Below are 26,875 nucleotides of genomic sequence, written 5' to 3'. Positions count from 1 at the left end.
ACCAAGACATTAGAGGGATATACTTGCCAGATGTTGAATGTTTACTATCTGGAATGCCTCCTCCCTCCGTAACTGGACTTTCTGGCTGCCTTTCCATGCACCCTGAACTACACCACATAACAACATGCAGCTTTTTAAACACTATTCAGGCACTCTGTACTCACATGTATCACAGTGGTAAAAAGATGGTTCCATCACTCAGAAAAAAAAAAAAGGACAACTCAGAGATTTTCCAGTTGACAGAGCTTCTCTTTGGCTCTGTGCTTAGGTCCCTGCACTGGGAGAAGAATGTGCAGTGTCACTGCTCCAGTCATGCTGCTAGCAGTCTAGTGATGCTGGGAAGGACATTCCTTGAGGCTGTTTCTTCAGCCAAAAAAAAAAAAAACCACTTCTTGGTGGAGGGGAATCCCTGCTGACTACCAACAATACAGTGCCCTGTGTGCAACCTTACCCTAATGGCTCTCACCAGCAACATGGAAGGGCACTGGGGTGAATGAGCTTAGTCAAATTAAGGAATGAGATGCAATCTAGGAGGAAATATACAGCTAGATACCATAATGATGTATGCCAGACATGGGGCAGTCATTTGAGGGGAAAGGACAGAAACTTAAAGGATAAAAAAAAAGAGGACATTTCTTTCCACAACTGTGCTTTGTAGAGATGTAATCCAGTTGGCAGCTTTTGGAATCAGTACCCAACAAATATGTGGGATTTGGCTGGACAATGCTGATCATTGTTTTGCTACACTTATTTGAAACTGCCATTTAATTAGTCCTCCTCTTTGAGGAAACCCTGATGCAATCCACCCTCGTAGTGCTATGTACCACAGCATTCATAAATGGGGCACTCAGAAGTCAAGCTGTGACATGCAAGTGCAAAAAGGCATTGGTGGCACTCAAGCTGCACCACAATCAACTCAAGAGAGATAAAGCACTAAGCTCCCAAATATCACTTCTGCAGCGATATCACAGTCTCATTTACAACCTACCGCTGAGCTGATGGATGTTAAGAAACATCCTGCAAGACTGAGAGGTGTTTTGCTAAATTGAACTGATGAGAATAGGCTCAGCTACTGATTCTTTGATGTAGCTTTTTATATGGCATCGTTGATATAAGTTTTATGGATGCAGTTGCTATAACAACATAATGCATGGTTAAATATAGTAGCTCCTATTTTCCACTCAGTTTGCTGTGCCCTAAGCAGACAAGGACTATTCTTTTCTGTTCTAGTTGGGATGAAATGGATTTGATTGCTCACTGAAGAAAACAAGTGTTACAGTCCTTCCTCCCCCTCACAGTGGCCATTTCTCCCCACCTTAAGCAAGCAAATAACGAAATCAACAGCCTTCCATTTGCTAGGCAAGAATGCTGGTATAAAAATCAAAATGCAAGATGACTCATGCTAAACTAAAACTCCTTGATATTACATGTGATCTCAGTGCAAACACTGTCATTTCAAAGTGCAGGAAGGAGAGGTTCTCAAATATTCCTGTCACGTACTATTTACCATGGTTATTACTGTAGTGCTTTAGTGACTGACCAAATACTGAGGAAGGGAATTAAGTGACCCTGATGTCACTTCAGACCTATTCGTCCTTGTGAATATGTGTACAGGGTCCAGTCTTTGCAACAGGGAAAGCTCCTACTCTGAGGATAAAGGAGAATTATGTTGCCAATTCAAGGCCATGGGGAAAGAAATAGAGCTACAGAGAATTGTGTTCAATTCCCTCTTCTTTGCTATAGTGGTTCTTTTTGTTTTGTTTTGTTGTTTCTTTTGATGTTTTTTTGATTTTTTTTTTTTTTAATCTGTAAGGCAGAACTGAAATACTCCCAGGGGAGACCAAAATCAAATAGCAATTTGTGTTCCTTCCCCATTCTTTTTTTTTAGGGGGGGGGTGTTTTTTTTTTTCTTAGTATTTTTCCTTTGCAAAAGAAGAAACCCACCCTCAAAGCTTGGCATTCCACAGATCTGAAGGCTAGGCATATAACAGCATCTAGAATCCTTGCAAGGTGTCACAAAGATGTTCCTTCCACTTGCACCAAACATTGCTTCTGAATAGTTCCTGCTCTTCTGAATGTAATTTCTGTCCCAGACCCTAGAAAGGTTATTTACATTCTTGGCAGATAATGCTGAGAATCCATTCAGCTATGACCGCTTCCTGAACTGTTGTGCTCCTTGCAGCTGTTTAATAATTTGTATCTCCTGAAGCAAGGAGCTGTGGGATGGATCACATAGTGTGCTGTACCTCTGCTCTTGCAGCAAGCAACTTCTTAATGGGCATAAGGTCAGTCTCTCACAGACTGGGAGCATTCAAAAGAGCTGAGTGTTGCTGCATCAGCCTTCTGCTTCACCCTTTCTACTTGCTGTCATAGCGGAGGCAGAGTCCTGCAGACCTCATTTAAAGATGGCTAATAAATAAATGCATTCCACGATACCTAGAGAAGAGTTAATTTGTCTTTTTGCTGCCATGTAGCACTCAGGCCCCAGGGGCAGCAACCTCTGCTCTGCAAAGCCCTGCTAGCAGGGGGTATGTGAGAAGCCCTAGCATATGCTCCCAGTGCTGCCTGCACTAGTATATAAGAACTCACCAGGGCACTGAAAATCAGGATTGATACAGTCACGCTCTACTTCCTCCATGACACAAACTGAAAAATAATGAGAGCAAGACACTAAAAATAAAATTAACCTTTCAGTGACCACAGCATCACTCCTGCCACATGCAGATGACTGAGTTGCCATGCTTATTTCTGCTGATTCAGGACCAGAAAAGAGATGAGACACAAACTGGTCCTTAATTAATGAGAGCTGCTTATATATGCTGATATAAGCAAGACTACCTCATCAGCTCAGGGCAATATTCTGCTTAGGCTAAGGACTAATGCAAAGATCTGGGCTCAAGGGGCTTGCAAATAAGGAATACTTCTCAGGAAGATACTCTGAGACAAGAGAAAGGTTAACAGCCCCAGTGCATACATAGGAAACCTACAGTGCAAAGGTGGGAAAGTGATTTCTGCACAGGTACAAAGTGACACAAAAGCAGAGTTGGAATAATAGTTGATTCAGCTGCTACCTTGTTTTCCCCATATCTCTTCAGGACATAGGGGGATATCTAACAGTCTGTGATAGGTTTTTGTCTAGCATCCTTCCTACATCACAACACAGAGAAAAAGGCTTTCAGAATTTAAAGATTAAAGTGATAAAGCAATGAACTGACTTAGGAAGATTGGTAAATAGGGACAGTTTTAGTGAAAGAGCAACGTCCTTTGCCCAGAGTAGTAAATTCAGATAATCAGATGGGATAGCAACATCCTTTTGAACAACGGTGCAGGCCTCTCCAAAATTCAAAAGAGGCCTCAGTGAAAGGAAGACTAGCAAAGCACCAGCAGGTGGAATAATAAAGGACGCTGAGGGTCATTTACAACACTGTAGGAGCTCCCCCAGATAGCATCACGTCCCATCGCCCGGCACACAGGTATGAGCAAAGTTAATACTGCTCTTGGCTCTAGCTAGTAATTAACTGCTTACACACCAACACCACGTTTATTCTGTAACACTACAGTGAAGCATCCAATGCAGCACGCAGAACACTGTACCTTAAAGCAGTGTAAAGAGAGATGTGGTTAGCATGACCACTCACTCCTCCCGCATCAAAAGTTACCACCTGCAAAATAAAACCACAGAACATTTTGAAGAATAAAGAAACAATACAATAACCAGCTTTGACATCTAACACAGCACTGTCCCAGCCCATTGTCTCCAAAGAGTTGTTTCTGTGTTGCACAATGTAGCCTTTGTGCGTGAACTCAAGTTACAAAAACACAACTAAACAAGTAAGTGAGGACAGTCTGGAACTAAAGAACTACACAGCCTAATAGCTTGAACAAGGGAGAAATGGTAAGTATCACGTTCCCAATGGCAGGATGCTCTTGTTACTTATTACATAGCCAAAAGGTTACTTTCAGAATAATCTGATGCAAACTTGTTCTTGTCCCAAGTAGTCCAGTTTTATGAATCACTCTCTCCTGGATCTGAGAACATACCAGAATGTCTGTGAATTGCAGGGTGAGACTATAAGCTTGCTGTGCATCAGGACTGCTCTAATAAGAGCAACACAATCATGCATTACTGTTCTGATTGTAATGAGACTTCACCACAGAATAGCAATAGTTGATAATCTGTTATGAGAATAAACCTTTCTAAGGAATCAGCTGATTGCCATTTTTGTACAACGAAGTCAGGCTGTCAGCTGAATGAGAAGATCATGGTGTTTTTCACTTCTCTGCTGGGAGAAATGAGGACTTTTTAAGGCAGAAATAACATGTGAAAGTAGCATTAGCAAGTCACTATCCAAAGCATGGAATACCCTTGGCTCCCAGTCCTCAGAGCCACTCAATAATGTATTAGGGCAAAGCATCCACCCTAAGGGCTCGTTCTGCACGGTACTGTGAAGTAGGTATCAAAAGGCTCCTGCTACCAATCTGGAAGACTGGCAGCAGAAAATGTAGAGCAGACAGGGTATATATGCTGGTACTGGTATGGTTTCCATACGGTGGAAGTGACAGCCTTTGAACAGCATCTAGTTAGGCTTCCACTCCGAAAGAAACCAAGCAGCAGAGTTCTTCACAGCTCCTTTCTCTGTGACCAGGAAGGAATCAAACTCCCAACATTTCAACCAATATTTGCTTCTTTGCCAGCTTTTTTTTTCCTCCCCTCAAGAAAGAATAATGTTACCACCTTGCTTACTCACCATAGCTCCCTCCTCAAAATCTATTTTCTAAGCAAAGCTTGAAGTACTGGGTTAATGATCAAGGGAAGATCAAAAACCACCCTGCCCATACTGCAACTTTCTACTCCACCCTCCAACAGAAGAGGCCCTCTCACACACAGGAGGTACCATGTAAAGGACAAGAAACACAGAGACAGTGATAAATATGTTAAATCCCATGGACTCCAGGCAAGCCTGCTTACAAGCCCATCCACCTAGTACAAGGCCACAGACAGACTCTTCACTTTGCAGGAGAGTCCCTGCTCCACCAAGCAGCAGGGTTATTCATTGCCAGCAGGAAGTCATGGGACAGAGTTTGGTTTTGTTGAGGTACAAAGAAGCATTTCCTTGTTATCCCTTCTGTAACAAGAAAAAACATGTCTTCTGCTTTGGCTGCTTTATTGGACATCAGCACTACTTGACAGGCTGTCTGCAGGGACTGCACGGTCTGGAATGGTGCTCAGCCCTCCCTAAGATTATCAGCTTTTTGAGTAGCTCATCTGGGAAAGATGTTATTAAATTCTATACGGCTTGAGGAACCAGCACAGCACCCTGCATTCTACTGATAAGAAAAGGTGTGCTCTGAAGTCACTTCTACCTATAGAAGAACTCTCCTTACATGACAATGTGTCCCACTCATAACAGGCAGAATAAGTTCCTAAGCAGATGATTAACAGTATGAGCCTGACAGTGATTGGACTCACTCAACCTTTTAACTGTACAGGGATAGAGCGAGCTTTGTCTCTTCTGCCTGATAATTTACGTTCATGTAACCTGTATAAATAAAACATCTTCAAGATTACCACCCTGCTGTAAAATGTGGTTGAAATCAGCCAATGGGCTCTAAAGTCTTTTGAAACACGCACATGCACATACACAAATACAATTGCATTATACTTGTTTCCTTGGGAAACCAAACTATAAACTCAAGGCAAGCCAAAACACACATGCTCCTTCTATAGCAAGCACAGGAGAACAAACTAGAAGACCAAGATAAGAGACTACAGTGAGCAGACTAAATAAGCTAATCACTATTTTGACAAAACTGGCTCAGGCCAACTATGGGAGCACAAAGCTGGGTTAGGAAATGCTCTTGACATGGAAATTATCTGTTCAGAAACACCTTTGGAGATTTTCCTTCTCCACATTGGTTTTGAAATAGGAGCTGCTGTTCTCCATATTGCTGTGGTTATGTAACATCTGAACCAAGTAAAGAGATTGCACTGAGTTCACTTTCAATTGATACTAATTTACTATTAGGACCACTGCAACTGAATAGCCTGTCTCCTCAGCTACAGAAGTCTGTAAACATAATTCCCAAGATACCTACACACTGACCTGGCCACAACAGCATTCACCTTATCTGCAGATAGGTCATCTTTCTCCTCAGAGATCCTTCAGGCCAACTGTGACACATTGGTGATGCCCCCAGTTCAATGTATAGCTTCTAGGTCTGTGTTCTAAAACAGAGCACTGATTCCACAGCATCACTGTGGTGCTCATGACATATAGCAGGCAGCAATCACATGTAAATTTATTCCTCAAGCTTCAGGGATTAATTTCATTGATGAAAAAATCTGAATTTCTTTCTCACATGCTGAAGATATTTTCACATGGGAGCATTCACTTCCTCCACATGGTGCAGCCAGCTTGCGTGCTTCCTTTAAACACGTAACCTGAACCAGGCAGATGATGAAATCAAGCAAACAATCAGGGCAGGATGAAAAAACCAGAACATCTTGAAACTCTCAGTTAAAAAACAAGCTCAGCCAGTCCTGGGAGCAAAAGGGTAGGATAGGAAATACACTCGATGTGGAAATTATTGCTCAATGAAATCTTCAGGGCAAGAGGGAGTTCCCTCCCCACACCTGTTCTGAAATGGGAGCTGCTGCTGTTGGTGTTGCTGGGTTTTCTTCTGGGTGACCTTGGTATTTAGGAAATAGAGCTTTCACTAATGGAAACTAGAGCAGCAGCCAAGACAAACAGGTCCAGAAATCCCTTCCAGAGTGGGAGAGCACAGAGGAAATTACTCAATTACAAGCAGAAAACCCCTGAGAGGTCTGGAGCCCATGCTCCCTCTACATGCTATGTGCACTGGAGAAGCTGTGGGTCTCCCTCACTCCTTCTGACATCATACAGTGTTTCAGAGCACACATCTACTCAAAGTACATTGCTGTGGGATAGAAATGTCTTTCCTTTTTATAAAGGGCCATCCCATAAAGTGCTACAGCAAGAACCTCCATTTCTAATTGCATCATTTCATAGGCCCAAGGGTCTGACTACCTAGACTGATTTGGAGCTGGGCAAAGACAATGGGACTCTTCCACAAACGGCTGAATGGATAACATTTCCATCAGTCTGTGGTGGAAGGCACCTTATGAAAACCTCATATTGCTCAGTTCTGGTCTTGGCACTGCATCTGCCCCATGCACAGTCTTAATGTCACCTTGTAATCCAAGTTCTGCTGTCACCAAACCTGCAATCCTGAAGAGTGGAATTTCATAATCTGGGGCTGCCTGGGGCCCACACAATACTACATAACCCTGTTTTTTTATATGCCAAATACTTTCTAATCTGGATCAAGATTGACTATCCTTGGCTGCTCCCCCAGCACCACTGGCTTTTGCTTATAAATCCAGCAGGCAGGAAATAATTTCCACAGTCTATAAATTAGTTTTGGCTTTGAGCACACCAACCATTAATTTCTGTGTCTGCTCTATTTAGCGTGGAGCTTGGATGAAATATGTCCCTGTAGCTCTCAACAAGACTGAGTTACTCTTGGACTTCCAGGGCAATTGGGAAAATGAGTAACAATGCAGTGGAATGAAACTATGCCTAACATGGTGCCTTGCAATCTTTCCTTTCAGACATGCTGGAATTGCAGCATGCTTCTCCACTGCCAGATGACACATGCTCTGTAAATAAAAAAAATACCATTTTATATGATAAGACCACAGGGAAAACTGGAGAAATTTTTCCCACAGGGATAGCTAAGACAACGTATGTCGTCCAATCATGTTAACTTCAATGAATTAGCTGGATGTGCTTGAAACCCTGTTCACTTACATCTTGATAAAGCTCTTTTAATGTGTTAAGCTAATCCTATCAATGTCACCATTACTGAAACACAGACTCAGTTTACCTTTCAAGGCAAGGCTACTGTCTCAGGACAGCAGAGATGAGCACAGACTGGCAAAGAGATAGCAAGTCAGCAGTTTCAAAAATGCTGGAAGTTGGACAAAGGCAATTTGGTGCTTGCTTTCTGTTGTTAGCAAACTAGGTCTGCTCTTTCCTGAAAGGTATTACAGCAGACATTTGAGACCATGTGATTACCTGTGACACTGAAAATAATGCAAGTTCACTGGGCAGTTCATTACCACCGTTCCCATGAAGATGCTTCAGGGGCCACTGATGCTGCTGACACGTTCTGCTAGAATAATTTGTCCTCACTGCTGCCGAGGGAACTGCTGAAGGGAACGCAATGGGCCCTGTGACAGTGCTCTTCATTACTACAGCTACACCCTATAATACCAGCAGCACAGCAGGGCAAGTACTAGTGATTGTGCATGTTTCTTGCTTTCCAATTCCCCACACTTGATTTTTCAGCTCACGCTATGCTAGTGCCAGACTCCTGCTTCCCCAGCACGAACAGCTTGAGTTTAATTTCCTCTGAGGCAAAGATCTAACCCTGTCTAACCATCTAAAGAAAGTTCTGGTGTTCTCAGAGTTTCTACTGGGATTCTGGTGCACTTGTCCTATTGCCCAGGAGAGTCACTAAAACGCAATACAAATCCTGTTGTGTTAGGAGCTTTCAGATTAGATTAAAACCTATCTATTCACCGGACCAAAAGACACAAAAGAACTGCAGGAACACGAGATTTGTCTCTGCGCACTGCAATGTATTTCATGGAAAATTAGCCATAGAATCAATTGAGAGTTGGATACATGTTGCTGTTTTTCATGCTCAGGGGGCTTCCATGCTGCAGGAGTTGTGGCTTCTTGTTTTGTGCACTGCTGAAACACTTTAAAGTTGCTTGCAATTTTGCTGTTAATCAGCATGTGACAGCAATGTGTGATCACAGCAAGGGTCAACAGAAAAGAACAGAGCACGTTCTTCCATGTTTGTTTGTTTTTTTTTCTTCCTATTTGCTGAAAAGAACTCTATTCCTAGGAACTCTGGTTTAATAACCTTAAATCCTGACCTCAATAATCTAGCCTTCTAACACATGCCTGCCAATGTCCTTCAAATCTAAGCCTAAACCTAGGCCTAAATCTCAGGCAGGCCCTTTCTAGCAAGGAAACTTAGCAACACTGAGTAAAATAGTTGTTTTAAAATATAAGAAACATTTGAGGAGTTACTAAAACAAAACCTCTCCAGTGTTTATTTCCCACTGAGATGCAAAGAAAGACCTCCAAGATAGGAGAGGCCTAGCTCAAAAGTGCTGCCTACGTGGTAGGAAGTTTCACATTACCAGGTTGATGTTGTTGGCTTCTATATGCTTCAGTACAAAGGAGGCAAGGAGCTGTGTGTCCCATTGAATGGAAGGATTGTCCGGAAGATCCCTAAAAAATGACAAGTGTAATTAGTCACTTCATTCCTGAAACACTTTATAAGAACCATGCCAGAAAAGAGACTGAAACCAAGGTACATTTATTTACCACATAAAACCACTGAACCTTACTTAGAGTCTTTACAAGCTTATATATTTGCAGGGTTGGGGGGGGAGGGAGGCTGGAAGGGAAACAGCAGTGCCAACACCCTCCTTCACTAAACTCTCTTTCCCACCTCTATGGTAGATTTCCTGGCTGCTCTACTTCAAGCAGCACCTACTTTGTTCCATGATTCTTGTTCTCTATTTGTCCCAGTCAAATTTCTCTCTACACAAAGGAATAACTATCAGATATTTATTTAAAAGCTCCTTTAAAACTCATTTTCTCCAAAAGGCTTTCTAATTGTAATCTATTGGTGAATTACATACAAAAAAATAACAAGCAGAAGTCTCGTTTACACAGGAATAAACCATTAACCTCAACCAAAGGACAACATAGTTGTAATTATATTGTGAGGATTTGATAGTAGTTCATCTGTTTTTTAACTGCTTTGCATACTAACTCATCTGTGACAGAATGCTCTACCTAGGTATTTCAGACTGCAAGCTCCTAGGGGCAGGGACTATGATCCAAATGCAAAATAACACCAGAAAGCCAACAAAATTATTCCATATTTACACAACTGACAGCTGCATTTGACCTCTCAGTAATTACGTATGAATGATGCCAAGAAAACATTGCTTGCAAAGTTAAAAAGGTTATTTGTAACAATAGCAAAACATGCAGCTGCTGAATACCAATGATGACAGGTTGAACTGGTCCTTTTCTCAGATCTTTTCCATCCTCTGATGGCCTGATAATTACTATGAGGTGGTTGAGCAGAAAAGCAGCTTCACAGCCTTCTCACAAACAGGTTTCAACTCTAACTGATCCAGCTGCATACTGTTGAGAGCAGGGGAGCCACTTCCCTTCTTGTGCCTCACTGACTCCCAAGACAGAAGGACTGTAACATCTGCAGCAAAACAGGACAGTGTCTCCCTGGCTCATTTTGAGCCCTGGTCTTCATGAGAGATCTCCTGGCCACAAAACTTCCACTGCTGTCAATAGCAGTTGTAGTAGGAGGAGGAGCCTGGAGTACAAACTGACCATTAGCATATTAACCATCCTTTTACATAGCCCTGTTCAGCACAGGTCAAAATAACATCCTGTTAGAAACCACTACAATAAAGAAAGGCATTTCTAAAGTAATATACATTCGAGTCATGGTCCCTGGGTTGACATTACTGACAACAGAAATTTGTTTGCCAGTCCCTCTTGTACAGAGCATCTTCGCCTGATGTACACAAGGCATTTGATTTTCATCACAGAAAAGATCCTTCAGTACATCTGGTGGTGCACTCATCCAGTTAACAAACCTGCAACTAATCTGCTCAAGACAAAAACTTTCCCATCTTCTTTTCAAAGATGAAGTGGCCCTGAAGGTATTACAAGTCTCACTGACTCCTTAGACTATTGAGGTAAGTTGCATTTGTTATGTTTTTTACTTTTAGGGCTTAGTATGAGAAACATTCAGCATTTCAACAGTTAATTCCACGCTGCCTTTCTGGCTAAGGCTGATAATGCCCCTGAGCTCAAGGTCGAAGGGCTGAGATAAAGGACTATAAAGGAGTGAAAACTAGCACATTCCCTGGAGCAGACTGGAGCTTGTCCCAGGAGGAACCATTCCCCACACTCCCGCTCCCCGTCCTCTGCCCCAGAGAGCTCCTTGCTGCTGCTGTCAGTCACTGAAACAGACCAAGATATAAATCCTACACTGAAGAGCCCTCCCAGGTCACTGCTGGACAGTCCCGGTGGGAGAGGTAAAGAGGTTCGGTCACTTGGCCTCATTTCCACCAACCTATACAGCCTGGAAGTGATCTTTATGGGCATTCCATGTGACTGACGGCAAGCACAGGTGGCCACCAGGATAAAATAGAGATGCATAGAAGAGGCAAAAAAATAATTTTTAATGAAATGAGGTTTCTCTCCAGAAGTGTTTTACCAGCTGTTTTCAGCAAACACTGTGCTGTGCGCTGTACAGGGAATTCACAGCTGTGCTGAGGGATCTATAGATTGAAGGGAGAGAGAAAGAGAATGATTCTGCAGTTGCAGCACAGAGCAGTGCTGGTTTCTGCTGATTTCAGCAGACCCAGTCTCAGGAAACACTGTGCTTTTGAAAACAAAGATACTCTACCTTTATCCACCCAAGGCAATGCCACCATCAGTAGTGGGAATCAGACAAGACCTCTGGTTTCCTCTCTTTCACCTCCTTTCTTCCTCCTTGCCAAACTAGGCTGGCAGAGTGGGCGCTGGTATCTACAGTCCCCTTCCCAAAGGTCTGCATAGGAAGCACGGTGCAGAGGGAGGCACAGCAAATCATGTGAGCAAGTTAAAGCAACGTTCAACCTTGAGCAGATCTTGCCCAGCAGCCTTACAGCTGGCTGAATGAAAGCAATGTTAAAAATCTCTGCTCGATGCCAGCTACTCTCCAGGCCGCCTCCTGTTGCCTGCTGTGGGCTGTGGAGCATAGCTCATCTTCTGCCTCAGCCTTGGCCATTAACACCCTGTGCATGTTGCCAATAATGCTGTCCAGGCTACTGGCAGGGACAATTTTGTTCGGTCATCTTTCTAGGAATCTTTAGGCTGAAGACAGCTACACTCCTGTCATTGGGAAGGTGCCTTTAGAAACTTAAACACCTTCACAGACCTGTACTGCCAAGTGACACCTTTCTCTTATGATATACTGCTCAATCCCTGTCCAATTTTCCACTGCTTATCCTCCACAGGTCTTGTAGCAACAGCCAGTGCATTTATAACATACAATCCTCTTTCAAAGCCTTCCATGGAATTCATTCTGTTCACAAACTAAGCTCTCATGACCACTCTGAAGGTTAAGTTAAATGAACAGTTAGTCTGTGCGACATCCACATGGCTTCACAAAGACCAAAGGGGCTGTCCGGGAAGGGACATTTGCAGTGGGAGATCTGTCCCTCTGGTAAGCTGTTGAACTGGGCAACCTTCAGGCCCCTGGGTGCACTGTGAAGCAGTGCCTCCCACTGCGTGGCAGCTTCCTGATGGGGTCTGGCAAACACCACCTCTGCCTTGTGGTGAAGCCTCTGCAGGTGACCATGGAGAAAGGGAGAGTAGCAGCAGCAGGACCCCTTCTGGAAGGTGCCTAGTTGTCCATTAATACGTTCTGAAAAAACATCCCTTGAGGTACTAACATGATTTTCCATTCCACTACACACTAATGAAGTACAGATGAAGGAGTTTTCCCCTTTTTTATTGCCTTTCCATCCTGCAGCGTGGCCGTAATCAATCCAAGGCTAGAGACCAGGAAACATTTTTGCATAATTTTTTCTCCTTAGCCTTCCCCTCCCCAGTGAATGATTGTACATTAAGTCAGCATAAAGGTTGGGAGATGGATGGTGGATTACATAGGAAACAGGTGAGCTGCTGTGCAATGGGTTCCCAGCTGAGCACAATGACCGCAATGTGTCTGTTGGAACAAAGCACGCCCTTTGTATAGACTTCACTGTATCAAATGAACATCTGGGCAATTGAAACTGGATCAAAAAAGCAAAAGATCCCACAGAACAAAATGACGTGAGTGCACAATTAGTGAAAAAGCCACGTGATGACCAGAGGCAATCAGTGACCTTTATATCATAGCATCAAAGCAATTGGAAAAAAAAGTAAACAGAAATGATTTCATGCTCTGTGAAGTAGAGCAGAGAATTTTTATCTTTGAGATTATGCTACGATAAGTTAAGACATGCTAGCCCCAGATCTTGAAGCAGAGCCTCTAAATCCTTACACTAATAAATAGTTATCAATTTCTCCTCCTGTAATGAACAAAAACAGACAGGAGGGAAATACTGCTGTTTGGCTGCATCTACATCTCTGATTCAAATGAAAAGATCCCACTTAGACAGATGACTGGCATCTTAAAACATCGTGTAAAACAGAGAACAGATGCTGTGTGCTTGTTGGAATGTAACAACCTACCATTTAGGAGAGCATCCTGCTTTATTCCCTCGCTAACAGTCAATGACTGCAACATTTAGAAATAAAACACGCTCAAATATTACAAAAAGAACGCAGAATGAACATATTCCTTTTCTCCTGCACTTAACTTCTGCAACGTGTAATGTTAGACCTACTTTATACACATTTCAAAGGTAAATTAAGAAAGTTTAGATGCTTAGAAGACAGGTTAAGTGCTGACCTCACTAACGTGAAGCTGAAGTCGTGCACTGGGAGCAAGAACACAAAGACAGGCAGCACTCTGCTCAGCTTCCTCCCAGCCCAGGCAAGCTGTGCATGCTCCTGCAGCAGGCTGTACCCCTGCAGATGGCATTGCAAGCACCTCCGTTAATCCCCAGCAGTCAATGGCAATTGGGTGGCTAGGGAACAAACTTTCTGACTTGGCCACAATCACGTGTTCCTGTTTGAGAAATAAGAATCCTTTGGGTTTAAATTCAAAGGAATTATTAGAGAATACAGGACTGCTTCTTTGCAAGGTCTATCCAAATGTCCCTGTACTCATTTTTTTTTAATGAATTATTGATGATTTCTCAGCAGAGTTTAATGTCTATTCACAGAGATGACACAATTGCTTATCATAATTTGAAATCTGGTATTCATTTGACGTCTGTGCCTCGGTGCCCTGTTGATAAATTACAGCACAAAGCTCTGTAGGAACAAGTTCATATTCAATGCCTTTAATCAAAAACAATTGATGGTACCTTTCAAGAACAGAAAGGCATAGAAACGACAGTGGCTAAAGCTAGTTCTAAAAAGTAACTTTAAAAGCCTAGCTTTCAGAGGGCATCAGGCCCAGCTATGTAAGGACAGGAAACAACATTCAGCTCAACTAACTGTGAACTAACCTCTGATTTAGTCCCAGCTTTCCTATCTCCCACTTTTCAGTTCAGTGAAATGGAAATAATAATACATTCACACGTATTTACCTAAGTTTGAGAACCTTCTAAGAGAAGTGTTATGGCCCAAAACATACAAAAGGCTGCAACAAGCTCCAAAATGTAGATTTGGTGAACTGCTCTGCCCGGGGCACACAGGAACTCTGCAATAAGGACAATGTCTTCTGGAGCAGTTAGGACTTCCTTAGGGGCTGGTGCCAAACAGAGAATGAACTCCGAAATCAGATGTCATCAACAGATTACCTTGCTTTCAGCTGCAAATACCAGTAATACTCCTTAGAACACATACTTCCTAGCAGAAACACAATAATACTTAGAGTTTAAAATTCCCTAGACACTCTGGTGCACATAAGAAACATGAGTTATTTGGGCCAAACGCTATCGCAACAATGGAGACCCTGCTTGCCAAACCACATGATGGCAATTTGGGTGTCTCACCTTACTGCAAGGTGTCACAGTGCAATACTACAGCTAAGGAACTTGACTTCCACAGGGTCATACTGCTGGAGAATGAGAGTTCTGTCTACAGCTCCTTGTCTGATCCCACACGGCAAATCACACATGTGGCAAACGTGCACTTAGGAGCAATGCCGTGTTGCAAACACACGACCTGCAAGAGTAGATCCATGACTTGGGAGTCTTGTGCAATTGTGACACAGAGTGCATGACACTCATGTTCTAACCGTGCTGCTTGAACGTGCTCAGGAACTTTGTAGTCATCATTACTGACTGACTGCCCAAGGCAATGAGCACCAAATAGCTCAGCTTTTAATTCAGCTGCCAGCAAAAGGAGAGGCGTCTAGTTCAGTTGCTTCAATCTATGCCAAGGAGCCCCAGCATCAGTTTAAGCAGAAATCTGCAGTGGGTTATTTGCAAGAATAATGAGGTGTTGTGGGGTGTATCAGCAACCCTGGTGACACTGACAGTAACAAAAAAAATCAAGTTCAAGACCCCTTTCACCCTTGAGCTGGGTGCTGTGTTATAAGCTACGTTCCCAATTTTCACTCACGTATGAGTTGCATTTGATTTGAACATCCACTACCTGCCAAACCCAGGCCATTTACAGCCCTTTTTCCCTGACAGCCATGATGAAACAAGGATATACCACACACACCTGAACGGAATGGTGCCCACCTATCCCACATCGGGAGTGTGTTTTCACCCAGTAACTGCTGAATGTGGCTCCTGCACAGCTTGCAGTTCTGCAGGCTCACCAGCAGCAACTTGCCAAGTGCTGGGCAAGAAGCCTCCCTTTCATTTTATAGAAGCTGGACTTCTACATGATCCGTCGGGGCCATTAGAGAGTTCACTGAAAACATCAGTCAGAGGCCAGACTTTGTAGTCTCAGGAGAGCTGGGGCTGCCATGCTGAATTATGAGTCAGCACTTCCTGCTCTGGCCCACTGAAATGTGGTTTGGGCAGCAGACAATAGCGCAGTGTGAAATGCAGTCAATTCATTCACATCTTGGAGAGGCATGTAGACCATTAAAGTGCCTACCTAGTTCAGAAAAACATCCCAGAAAAAACAAGAATTCTCCAACATTTTTCTGAACATCCATTGGTGAAGTGCATTTCTGGCACTCGTCCCAAATGACTGACAGATAACATCTCAGCATTACCTGGTAAACTCATCTGTACATTTCTAATAAAAGAAACGCCTTCAGACACTCAATAGTCCAGCATCCTGGAGCACAGTTGCCAGACAAAGGTTTATATGAAGCAGCTCTTTGGTTCTGTGCCCTCCTAAAGAGCAAAATGATGCGTGATGGTGTGATGGAAACACATCACAAAGCAGCAGAAAGCTACAACGGCACCCATGGACTACAGCAGTCAATAGCCTTTGGCAGTTTTGCTCCGTGTTCCCAAAACCATCTGTTCTTGTCTCTATCAGCTCCCAGATGGGAGATCAACTGATCTGAAACCAAACAAGGATGGATTCACCCCAACACCCAGCTCCTTGGACACACTGATTTGCCACTTCAGCATGTCTGTACGCACTCCGGTATTTCGGACAACAACAGAGAAGAACACAGCACATTCTCCCCAAATCATCACCTGTACTATAAGAAATGAGCATTGCAAGGCCTGTATGGAATCATCAGTTAGCTCTAGAATAGCTCACAGCAGTGCTCACATCCTCATCATTAATACTATGTCTTTGCCATAATGCCTAGGAATTAATCTGGAGCCCGACAGTCTAAGATGTCCTGATTGAGAACAAAAGGCCCAGCAACCCTACAATTCAAACTTATGTTTTACATTTGAAACACAAACCACCAGGAAAACGAAGACTCTGAGGAGAAGACCACAGGACTTCACTCTTCCCTTCCTCATTTCTTTTGTTTTGCAAAAAACTTTGAAAGAAGAACAGAGCACCATGGCACAGCTTGGGACAGGGAGCATTAATCCATGCCAACTCCAACCACCAAGAAGCTGCCTGCACAAATCCAGGCACTGCTGGCTCAAGGGCAGACCCCCCCAGTTTCAGAAGGCTGGACAGGTGGGCTCACTCTCCTGGCAGAGCTGCAGGAAGCAGACAGGTGGAGTGGGGATGCAGTGTGTTCTTTCTAGCCAGGATTTAATTGCAGCACTGGTACATGAAGTTCCTGACACACATCATGATGTGCCCGGTGGAAAGGGTACAAAGCCAAGGGAAGGAACAGAAAATCTCCCTGCAGCAAAATCCTTCAGAGGTGAATGGCTGAAACACCCCAACATGTAGGTTCCATTTCATCACAACATTAACAGTGAATCTGTTTGCTCTTGGAATAAGAAATACATTGTGTTGTATAGCCAAGAACTGCAGTCTCAATCCTACCTCAGGTAAGTCAAACAGATCATTGATGTTGGCTTAACGGCACGGGCTGGACTCTCTTAAACAAGGAAAGCTGAAAGTATAACTACCTTTACTGAAAGTATGGGCCTTGGTCTAGTCCATATAACAAGCAAAGCGGTCAGAAACCTCCAGAGAAAGCCTGCAGCCAAATCAGTCCCTCAGCCACTTCAGTTAACCATCTAGGAAAACAAACGTAGAATAGTTGCTTTATGGACATTTATTTCTCATGCCAAAACTCATCTAACTGCAACTTCAGCAGAGATCTCAATGGGACGATGGCCTGATTCCAAACGCAGCTTCCCATGTCACAACATGTCAGCTTCTCAATACCAATCCCATCCAAAAAGAGGTCTCCTGAATCCCCACACTCCCACAACAACCATCTCCTGCAACCCCTTTGACCTGAGCAATGACAATGGAACGTTTTTTTCTTGAAATCCTGGTGTAACTACGCTATATAACATGCTTGGAGCTGTCTAGTTAGGTGCTAATGTTGTTATAGCCATCAATTCACTTCCTTTTGTAAGACAGCTTGTACCTAGAAGTTAAACATCTAATTGCAAGCTTGATCCCACAAACTTTACCGACATGCAAAGTTTCTACTCATGCAAACTGCAGGCACTGTCTTGCCAGCCCCACTCATGTGCATGCCCCAATTAAATGATTACATGAGCAAGCTCTCAGCCAGTCCCTTCTCTTTCCCTGGAATCGCTGAATACCCACACCGCAGCCAGGCCAGAAACTATGCTCGGAACTCAATTTGCAGCAGCTAAGTGGAACTCTGCAACAATGAACAAAACCAGCACAATGTGATGACCTTTATCGTTTGGCCTTCCTCTCCTCCTCGCTCGGACTTAATGCGAGCGTTACGCAACGGCTTTGCTATAGCAACGGCTCCGTGACCGGCAGTAACCCCGGCGGTGCCGCACGCCGCCGTGCAGCCGCTGAACTTTGGCCCAGTCGCGGGAGCGAGCCTCCCACCCGCCTGGCACCGCGCTCCGGCCTGTTTACGCTGCTCGCAAGTGGGAAGTTCCTGGCAGCCTCCCCGCAGCCAGCAGGATTTCTAGGACCAGGCCAACATTGCCAAAGGCCTGAAATGATTAACTCTTGGGAGCTGGGCTTTTGCACTCCAGCGGTGCCTGCAAAGGGCCCAGGGAAAGGAAGCTGCCCAGCAGGAGCGGTGCTTCCCCCTGCAGCACTGAGCACAGCAAGGGCACTGGTAAGGAAACCTATAGTAGGGAACAGTATCTTTTCTTCTTAATAAGTCACAGATGAGCAAGGATAATGAGCTGGGAACATAATGATATCCTATTGAGCACTGCGTGCCAGGAATTGCACATACCTGCATCGTATGGGGGTGCAGGAAACTACTGGTGTGGAACTGGGATTGGGTCGCGGCCGAGCCCTGGTCTCTGCTGCACGTTACCAGTACCAGAAGGCACAGAGTTCCTCGGAGACAACAAAGCTGCACTCTGCAAGCACCTTATTCAAACAGCTGTTACAATCTTACAGCACAATCCCATAACAAAAGGCTGCAGATAATCAACCCTGTGCGAACAGCTCTAGTACTTCAGCACATCATTTATTTCCACACATTAACAGACACTCATTAACTAAACCCCTCACAAGTCTGGTATAGGGCAGTAAGCATGCAATAGCCTCCACATTTTGTAGAGTAACTAAAGAGCTCAGCTCTCCCTGGAGAGCCTGAGGCCACAGAGCTGAGTGGGAGCAGAGCCTGGGTTGGAGCAGGAGTCCCCGCACAGCAGAGCTGCAACACCCACACTCACTCCAGGAATACACTTTAATGCCTGGGGCAAATAACAACCCATTTTTCAACAAGCCCTGCAGAAGCTCTTGTCTTCCTGTGTACTCACATTGCACAGAAAATCTCTTAATCGCCACATGTTAACAGCTGCAAATTAACCACTGCTACACCAACACCATAGGAGCTACTTAATACACCCCTAAAGGCCCGTCAATGGTCAGCATGCCAACCTCTGTATCACCTACTCGTACTCTGGGCTGCAGTGATAAGACACAGCCCTGGATGACTGGTTCTGTCAATATTCCTGACTGCTTTGTCTTGTGTTCTCATTGCCCAGGAGTAGTCTGGCCCTAAAATACAGCATTCTCCAGTAAAACCTGGTTATTCCTAGTAAGAGGTTGTATTGATTTACTGCCTTTGCTCTGATGACCAATTCATTATAAGACTGGACTCTGCAGACACAGCACTGAAAAGCAGGAAGCCCTTGGTAGCAGAACTCTCTCTGACAGCTAGATGCTATGGTAAGCATTCATCCACAGTTACACCTACAGCTAAATATGAACGTCTCGTTAAAAACATAGGAAGGAAATTTGTTAGATCTGGCTACAAACCGAAACACCACAAGACTGAATCTTACACTGAGAGTCTGTGACTCAGTCTCATCTTTGCAAAAAGAGGATCATTCTCCACCCCTTACCGGTAAGGCTGGCTGAATTCTCTCATTGTCATGGATGAGTTCTGCATGGAACACTCCCATTCAACCCTTGTAGCACATATTCTGCAAACCCTGCAGCTCAAACCAAACCACTGGCTGCCAATGTTTCATCTTGCAATATTATATAACATTTTTTTCCAAGGCAAATGATAAAGCAGCCTTGGCAGCCCATCATATGGCTATTTATGAGAATAAGAGAAATGCCAAGTATTTGGCTTATGAAACAGAAATAGAGGAAGAAAACATTTATAGCAATGCTACTGTTTAAATGAGACCGTAATTTATTACAGATGTGATCCTCCCTTGTAATACGAGGAACTAATCTCACTAATGTTGTGTAATAATGTGAACTAGAAAGGACTAAATGAAGACTATATCCAGCCTAAATACTGAATTGCCCTCTTCTATTTCCAGCCATTTTGTACTCCAAAACGAGCACAAGTTTTGTGATTTTTCAAGCACTGTTTGCCAGACTTTTCAGTGCTCAGAAGACTTACAGACTGATTTACAGTCAAACATTCATCTGTCCTCTGAAAACTTCTAGTACAAGTCAGTTAAATATTAACTATTGAAGAAGAGAAAATGCACATAACTCAGCCACGAGTTGTCAAGCTTACAGTCACAGGAACTGTAAAGAATGTGCATGAAGGGAAGGCTGTGTAATCAACTGAATGACTGCAATGCAAATAACTGCAGAGAATTAGACTGCAGCATTGAAATGAGAGAGCACTGCAACCACTGTGCAAGGAGTATGGCAGAGTGAGAGTTAATACATGACTTGTTAGAAGAGGGGGGCATGACTTGGCATGGAACCATAATCAAACTGCTTGCATTTCACGCTTCAGTTGGTACAGAAGGATCAGAAAACAAATCTTCAACCCGAATCTACTTTGGTTTCCTACACTGCAGTCTAAAATAGATTTTTCTTCCTTTTAATCAAATCTGACTGAAGAAGTTACAGCAGGGAAAGATGCTCAGAGGTGTGCAAAGAAGAATTCGTTTCCCACATTCCTGACAACTTGCACAATAGAGCTGAGGTTACGGATCATAAAACTCACTGATCTACAAAATACCTTTTTTCCCCAATGTGTACTATGAGTCTGTGACAAACAAAAACATACACACTTCCTATCTGCTTCGAGTTCTGCTTTCTCCTTTTAAAAAAGCTGCTGTTGCATCATCAAAACAATCATGTTTTTCACACAAAGTTGCGCAAATACTCAAAACTGGCTTCAGCATCTCCCCCAAGACAACAGTAAAACACTATGAGCAAACCAGTACATCCCATTCCCCTCCTTTGACACTATTTTAGGTATCTATTTGTACTATTCTACTCATTATAAAGAAAACATCTGCATCTTAACAATTTATCAGCATTATTTTCCTCCTAACAGAGTACTTAGTTCTATTCATGGTTGTTTCATACTGGAAATTCTGCATTGCTGGCACTCTCCCTTGGTGCTTTGGATTCTCTCAAACAAAATTCCTATTCAGTGATGGAACCACATTAAATTTACTTTCAGCTCAGCAACTGTTCCTTTAAGGAACTTATTCTTTTGACTAGTTTGCTCCAATCTGAAGAACTGCTCCCACCAATTTCTACTTCAAGCTTACGCTGGAACAGAAAAACTTGTTAATTTCATGTATACCAATTAAACTAAGGCCAAGGGAATAAAACCATTTAGCTTCCACATGAGTACAAAAGGCAGGCTTCCTTGGCAATATAATTACAGTGCACAGATCTTCTAAGAGGAAATGAAATACAGGGATTTAAAAGATTAGGCTTTACTTCCCCCTCTCCTTTTTTACGATAGTTAGGGCTCTCCTTCATTTACTGCTTCCAGTTTAACAGCATACAATGAGAAAACTCTTACCAGACAGGAATTGGGACTGTTACAGAAAGATGTTTAATTGGATTGGAATGTGTCAGTGAGTTTTTTCACCACAGGTCCACCATTCTTATTCTGCCCACCTGCAGCTCTAACCCTTCCTGAAACTGATGAAAGTAGTAAGCAGTGCCTGTAGCCCCAAATAGTGCTTTCTGTTTCTGGCATGTTAGCAAGGTTATGGACAAGCACATACTATACTGTTCAGGATCTTTGTGTGGTCCCATACAGTCCAGTTTGAAGAATCTGATCCACCTTGGTTGTTGCTGTTGAGGAGACCTAAACAATACTTCAGCTATTACCAGACCTTGTTCATACAAAGAACTGAGGTTCTGATCCATCACATCACCTTTCCAACAACCGGATAAAGCTGCAGAACAGAAAGGTGGGACATTTAATGCTACTATACCCAAACACTGTCAACACTCTGCCTTGTGGCTGGCAATAACCAAGGGCAGTGAGGAGTTTACTTAGCTGTACTGGTAACACTGTGGTTGACCTGGGCGAGAATAACCCTGGATCAGAGTCACTAAATCATCATAAGCAGGAGGAGACAATTGCAGCACATGGCAGAGCTAATTAAAGAAGGTTACTTCACTAAACAGACTTACTTGAACTTCTGCATATCACGTTCATAACCTTGTCTTCGCCTTGAACGCTTATTCAGCTAAGTAACTTATAAACACTTACTATGTGCCATTGATTTTACATCTTTATTGCTTACAGACTCCCTGGGGTTTTCACCAGCAGCAGTCAGGTTATAAACACCTACTGTCATTAGGTCACAATTCTAGGATCTCTTCTGATGGCCTGTGGGTTACAAGGCACAAGGTGAAGCACATTTTACCTATTAAGTTGAAGCATGTTCAAATCTCCTAACATTAAAAGTCCATCTTTCTCTGTACAATAACGCAGCTGTGGACATTATCCTTGTAACAATCACCCCAAATGCTCAGTGGAAATGCTTTACACGTTGTAATAAGTAGAATCAATACAGGCTGGAGTTAACTGCACTGTCACGCAGCATGAATAAAGCACTCCAATGGATACTTTTGGCTACTGTTCAACGGGGATTTGATCACTGCTATTGCTATGCAAACTGCATTTTAAATGGCACATCTCATTTCTGCCTCCTGTTTTTACAAATAAATCCTAAGACTCCTCAAATTGAAAGAGCTGCACTTTTCTATTTCTTCCTTTGTGCTGTGTGACAGAAATGCATTTCAGAAAACAGACAGGTATTGCTGTAGAGCCATCACACCGGGTGGGGCTATGGGGGACAGGTGCTACACAAAAACTCCTCAACACATTTTTAAAAGTTAACCTCAAATCATCTGTATTTCATTCACACATTTTTCCAGCCCCAGAGCACACCTCTTTTTGCATGCTGCACGATGAACTTTCAGACAGTTGACTCCTGCCCCCTTACTTGGCTTTGCACTGTATGTATCCTTTAGAGGATCTCACAAAATTACTGCCAAATTTCTCAACATGGCCACCTCTCCTTTGCCATCCCAAACAGACAAAGGTTGTTTCAGTTCACTGCCAAGGCACCGAAGCATGCACAGATCTCAGCTGATTGCAGAGCCCAGTAATGCCCTGAGGCAGGAGAGACTGTCAACACAGCTGTCCTTGTGTGCTAAGGCAAATGTCCTGCTGGGCAAACTCTGAAACAAAATGGAAACATCTTCTGAAACGCACTGAGGGCAAGGACAAGGACTGTAAATAGGCCAGGCAGGAAGAAAAAGGAAAATAAAATTTACAAGGTATTATTAGAAGTGTTTCTTGGGTTGTTAGGAAGTACCTTGACCCTGGTAATGTTTTGACAGTCTGACTAAATATTAAGTATTTTATTTTACCTGCTGCTAAGCAGGAGTATATCCGAATGACCATCTTCTGTGCCTGTCTTGCTTTAGACACACAAGACCAGAAAGAATACATAAAAAGCTCTTAATGAAGAGAGGTGCAGAGATCCACGTGCTAATGGCATAATTAGTTCTTGCAGGACAGTCTTGCTGCAGCAGCACGGGGCAGCTGGGCACTGAGCTGCGCTAATGCAGCAGAGGAGGGGAACTCATAGGAGTGAAAAAGAGATGAGTAAGGAATGCTTCCATAATAACGTGCCACTGTCAAATGTTTTGCTGAGCACGCAGCCACTGTACCCTCCTTTTGAGAGGGAACAGACATTATGTATGTTGCTATACGGCAACGATGTGACTTGGAGAGGACAGAAGACCCAGCACCACTGCAGCCAAAGGCAAAAATTCTGTTCTATACTGGAGATTTGCTCACAGACTTCTCACATGACACACTCAACAGCAGAAGCAAACTGGAACAGTGCTGTTGCCCAGTTTTTGTCTACAACCATTGAACACAACTATCTCTAAATTTAAATCCTGAGGGTCAAACATTCCCAAATACATTACTGTTAATGAAGATCACCTTAAGGCCAACCTAATCTGGGCTACATTGTTTAAACATTAAGTTCTGAAGGTTTACTTCTCTAATCTCCCTCTTTTTTTTCTTTTTAATTAATTTTCTGGTCATCTGTGGCTTAGCAAATGATTGATGCAGTAGATATCTACTCCCACATCTGGGCTTTCTTTAAACAAAGTCACAAAAATGATGAATCTTCCCCAGCATAATACTTTATTGCTTCCCATGTCCATGCTTTTGGTATTTAATCATAGCTAGAGAATCACACACACTTATCTCAGCATGTACAGTTCACAGGATAAGCAAAAAAAAAATCATTTTAAGTTGAAGGCTTGCCCAGACATTTAATATCTTATCACAAATCTGAAATTCTCTTTTGCTCTGAGTCACTGAGCAAAAATTTACTTCATGGAACATTTGAAGAATAGGGAAAAGAACGAAAAACAGCCAGTGTGAATCCATCTCTAAAAGCGGGCAAAAAGACTGGCAGGGAGCATGGCAGCTCCTGGCTTGTCTCTCTCCATCAGGCTGCTCACAGGGCCAGCAATCATCTGTGACGCTGCAGAAGTGCCTTACAGGCAGACTCCAACAACAACATGATAAGTGCAGAACACAGCAACGAGCCTCGGTGATGATGTACTACTTTTCACTTACAAGGAAATTCAGAAACACTGGGATTGATCCAGCAGTACACGCACAGCCAAAATTCCAACCTACCTCTGTGTGCAACGTGGGCAATTTAGATCCACACATTTTAAAGAAGTGATTTAGGTTTTTTTTCCAAGAGTACTAAGCATAGAAGTAGCTAAGCATAGAATTTAAGCTTTCTTTTATTAGCAAGCAGGGAGTGTTGCATTTTTCTCCACTAGGCAAATTCTCATTCACAGTTTGTACAATTTTGAGTTGAGATGGAAGCTGGAGCTAAAATTGTATTAGGACTTGGAGAAATAGATGGAAAACCTTACAAAAAGTTAACCTTTGTCAAAGATTTTTAAATGGCCCTGCCATTTTCCTACCCCTCTTACCTCTGCTCCCTCTAACTTCTGTTATTCTCTTGTTCTCATGATCTCACTCACATTCAGTTACAGCACTGCCCTGGGAGACCCTGTTTAAGTGTCTATCTGCAATTATTCCCCAAGAGCTTCTCAGCGTCACTCCATATAGTCACTGCACCCAGGGGAAATACAGATGCACAGGTGAAGAGATTTGTTCAAGAGTGACAGTGCAAAACATCCATTGAGCTAAGCTTGGCTTAGAATAAAGGAATCTTGGCTCTCATTTCCACGTTCAGGTTACTGAAAACACTGCCGCAAGCAAATGTGTGTATAATCATCACTTCAACCCCTTCATCTGTTTAAGTGCTTGTGGGTGCTGGTGAAGAAGAGAAAACAGCTCCAAGATGCAGCATCAGCAGATTGGACAGGTACTTCCTGCAGCCATGAAGTTCATTTTACTGGTGAGATAAAGAACTGATATCCCTGCACCTTTCTTCAGGTTCTGCTGAGAGGGCAAAAACAGCCATCGGTCTTTACTTTTCCGCTGCTGAACTGAAGCACGTGAACTCACCCATATGGATTCAGTATTTGCCCTTGAACTGGTGCGAGCTGCACTTGGCACTCTGCTCTTAGATCAATATATAACCCAGGAGTAATCTTATCTGTTAGGAACAGGGATATTGGGGGGAGGAGCACAGCCTCTAGAGGTGAGGAGAGCAGCTCTTCTAAATGTTAATGAGTTAAGAATAGAAAGGTCAAATGCCTGCCTTATCAGAAGGCCCCATGTGCAAACAGGCACCAAGCTACAGCCATCAAAGCACAAGCTGGGTACAAATGTCAGGAGTTGGTTACTCTAGTTGCAAGCAACAAAAGCAGAATGGTGGAACTAGGAAACCTCCCCAGCCATTTCTAGCTAATATAGGTCATGGGGAAAGTCCAACTGTAAAGACTGGCTCGGGTATTACAGCTGCTGTGGAGCCAGGCATCATTTCTAAGTAGGGTGAAGGTGCTAAAAAGGATACTGTGGAAGGATATAGTGAATATCAACAGAATGAGCCAGTGTAGAAGTGTGTATCAAAATGCACTGTACTGCATTTGTAATGCATTGTGCTGGCAGAGCATTACACTCTTGCAAGAGCAATCTGGTGCATCTGTTCTCTTGGAATGAGGATATGCGACAAAAAGTCCTCCCCTACCTCCTTGTAGATACACAGAGCACTAAACACAGCCGAAGCTGTCTGAGAACTCTGTACAAAGGGTCCATACAGCTTCAGCTCTGCTATACAATTCCTCTTTAAGCATAATGCACAAAGGATTGGGATGGAATAAGAGATAAGACAACACAGGAAAGAATATATCTCCCTTAAATACCAAAACATTTTTAGCCCTGTTCTAATTAATCCTCTTATTGACATCCAGGAAAGCGGCTAAAAGTTGTATCACACTGGATGGTAATCTTCTTGCAGATACAAGCAATCAATTTGAAACAACAGAATAGACCAAAAAGCACTAGTGTATGTGCTACTCTGCCATGAGTACTACTGTGTGAGACCTGCATCTACTACAGTTTACCAGTGCTTTCACCTTTACCTGCAGTGAGTTTTCACCAGAATCAACAGCCAGGCAATTCCCATTCTCAGAACAGATTGGCAGCAAGCAGCCATGTTTAAGAGCACTGTTCCCTCTCTCCCAGTGCAGGGGGTGCCCCAGGAGATGACTACCTGGGCTTGGAAAATAGACACAGGATAGCTACCTGGCACTGTTCCCTCCTTAGTGCAGGACAAAGAGCACCATTCTAGTCAGCCTGTAGTTCCCAGCTGTAAACAACTATCAAAGGACAGGGTTAATTATCAGTTAAAACACTAAGCAGGAATAACAGCTACAAATAATGCAGGCTAAATATTTTTTATCCTACAAAAGGGATAAACAAAGTGCTCCTG

At 43.2% G+C, this 26,875-nt stretch overlaps 1 protein-coding gene across 3 annotated transcripts in view; it reads right to left on the bottom strand.

Annotated features, from left to right (window-relative positions):
* The window catches only part of PIGL (phosphatidylinositol glycan anchor biosynthesis class L), a 54,430-nt gene that overhangs the window by 8,574 nt on the left and 18,981 nt on the right, over positions 1-26,875 (bottom strand). For all 3 annotated transcript variants that reach the window (XM_015295848.4, XM_015295847.3, XM_046902694.1), the window contains 2 exons: positions 9,239-9,329; positions 3,595-3,662 (listed from right to left, as the gene is read on the bottom strand). In XM_015295848.4, the coding sequence (XP_015151334.2) occupies positions 3,595-3,662; positions 9,239-9,329 (159 nt within the window). The remainder of the gene's footprint in view (positions 1-3,594; positions 3,663-9,238; positions 9,330-26,875) is intronic.

Source organism: Gallus gallus, chromosome 19, assembly GCF_016699485.2.
Source record: "Gallus gallus isolate bGalGal1 chromosome 19, bGalGal1.mat.broiler.GRCg7b, whole genome shotgun sequence".
Lineage (NCBI taxonomy): Eukaryota > Metazoa > Chordata > Aves > Galliformes > Phasianidae > Gallus > Gallus gallus.
Note: the sequence above shows the minus strand (reverse complement) of the source record. Positions and strands in the feature narration are given on the sequence as shown.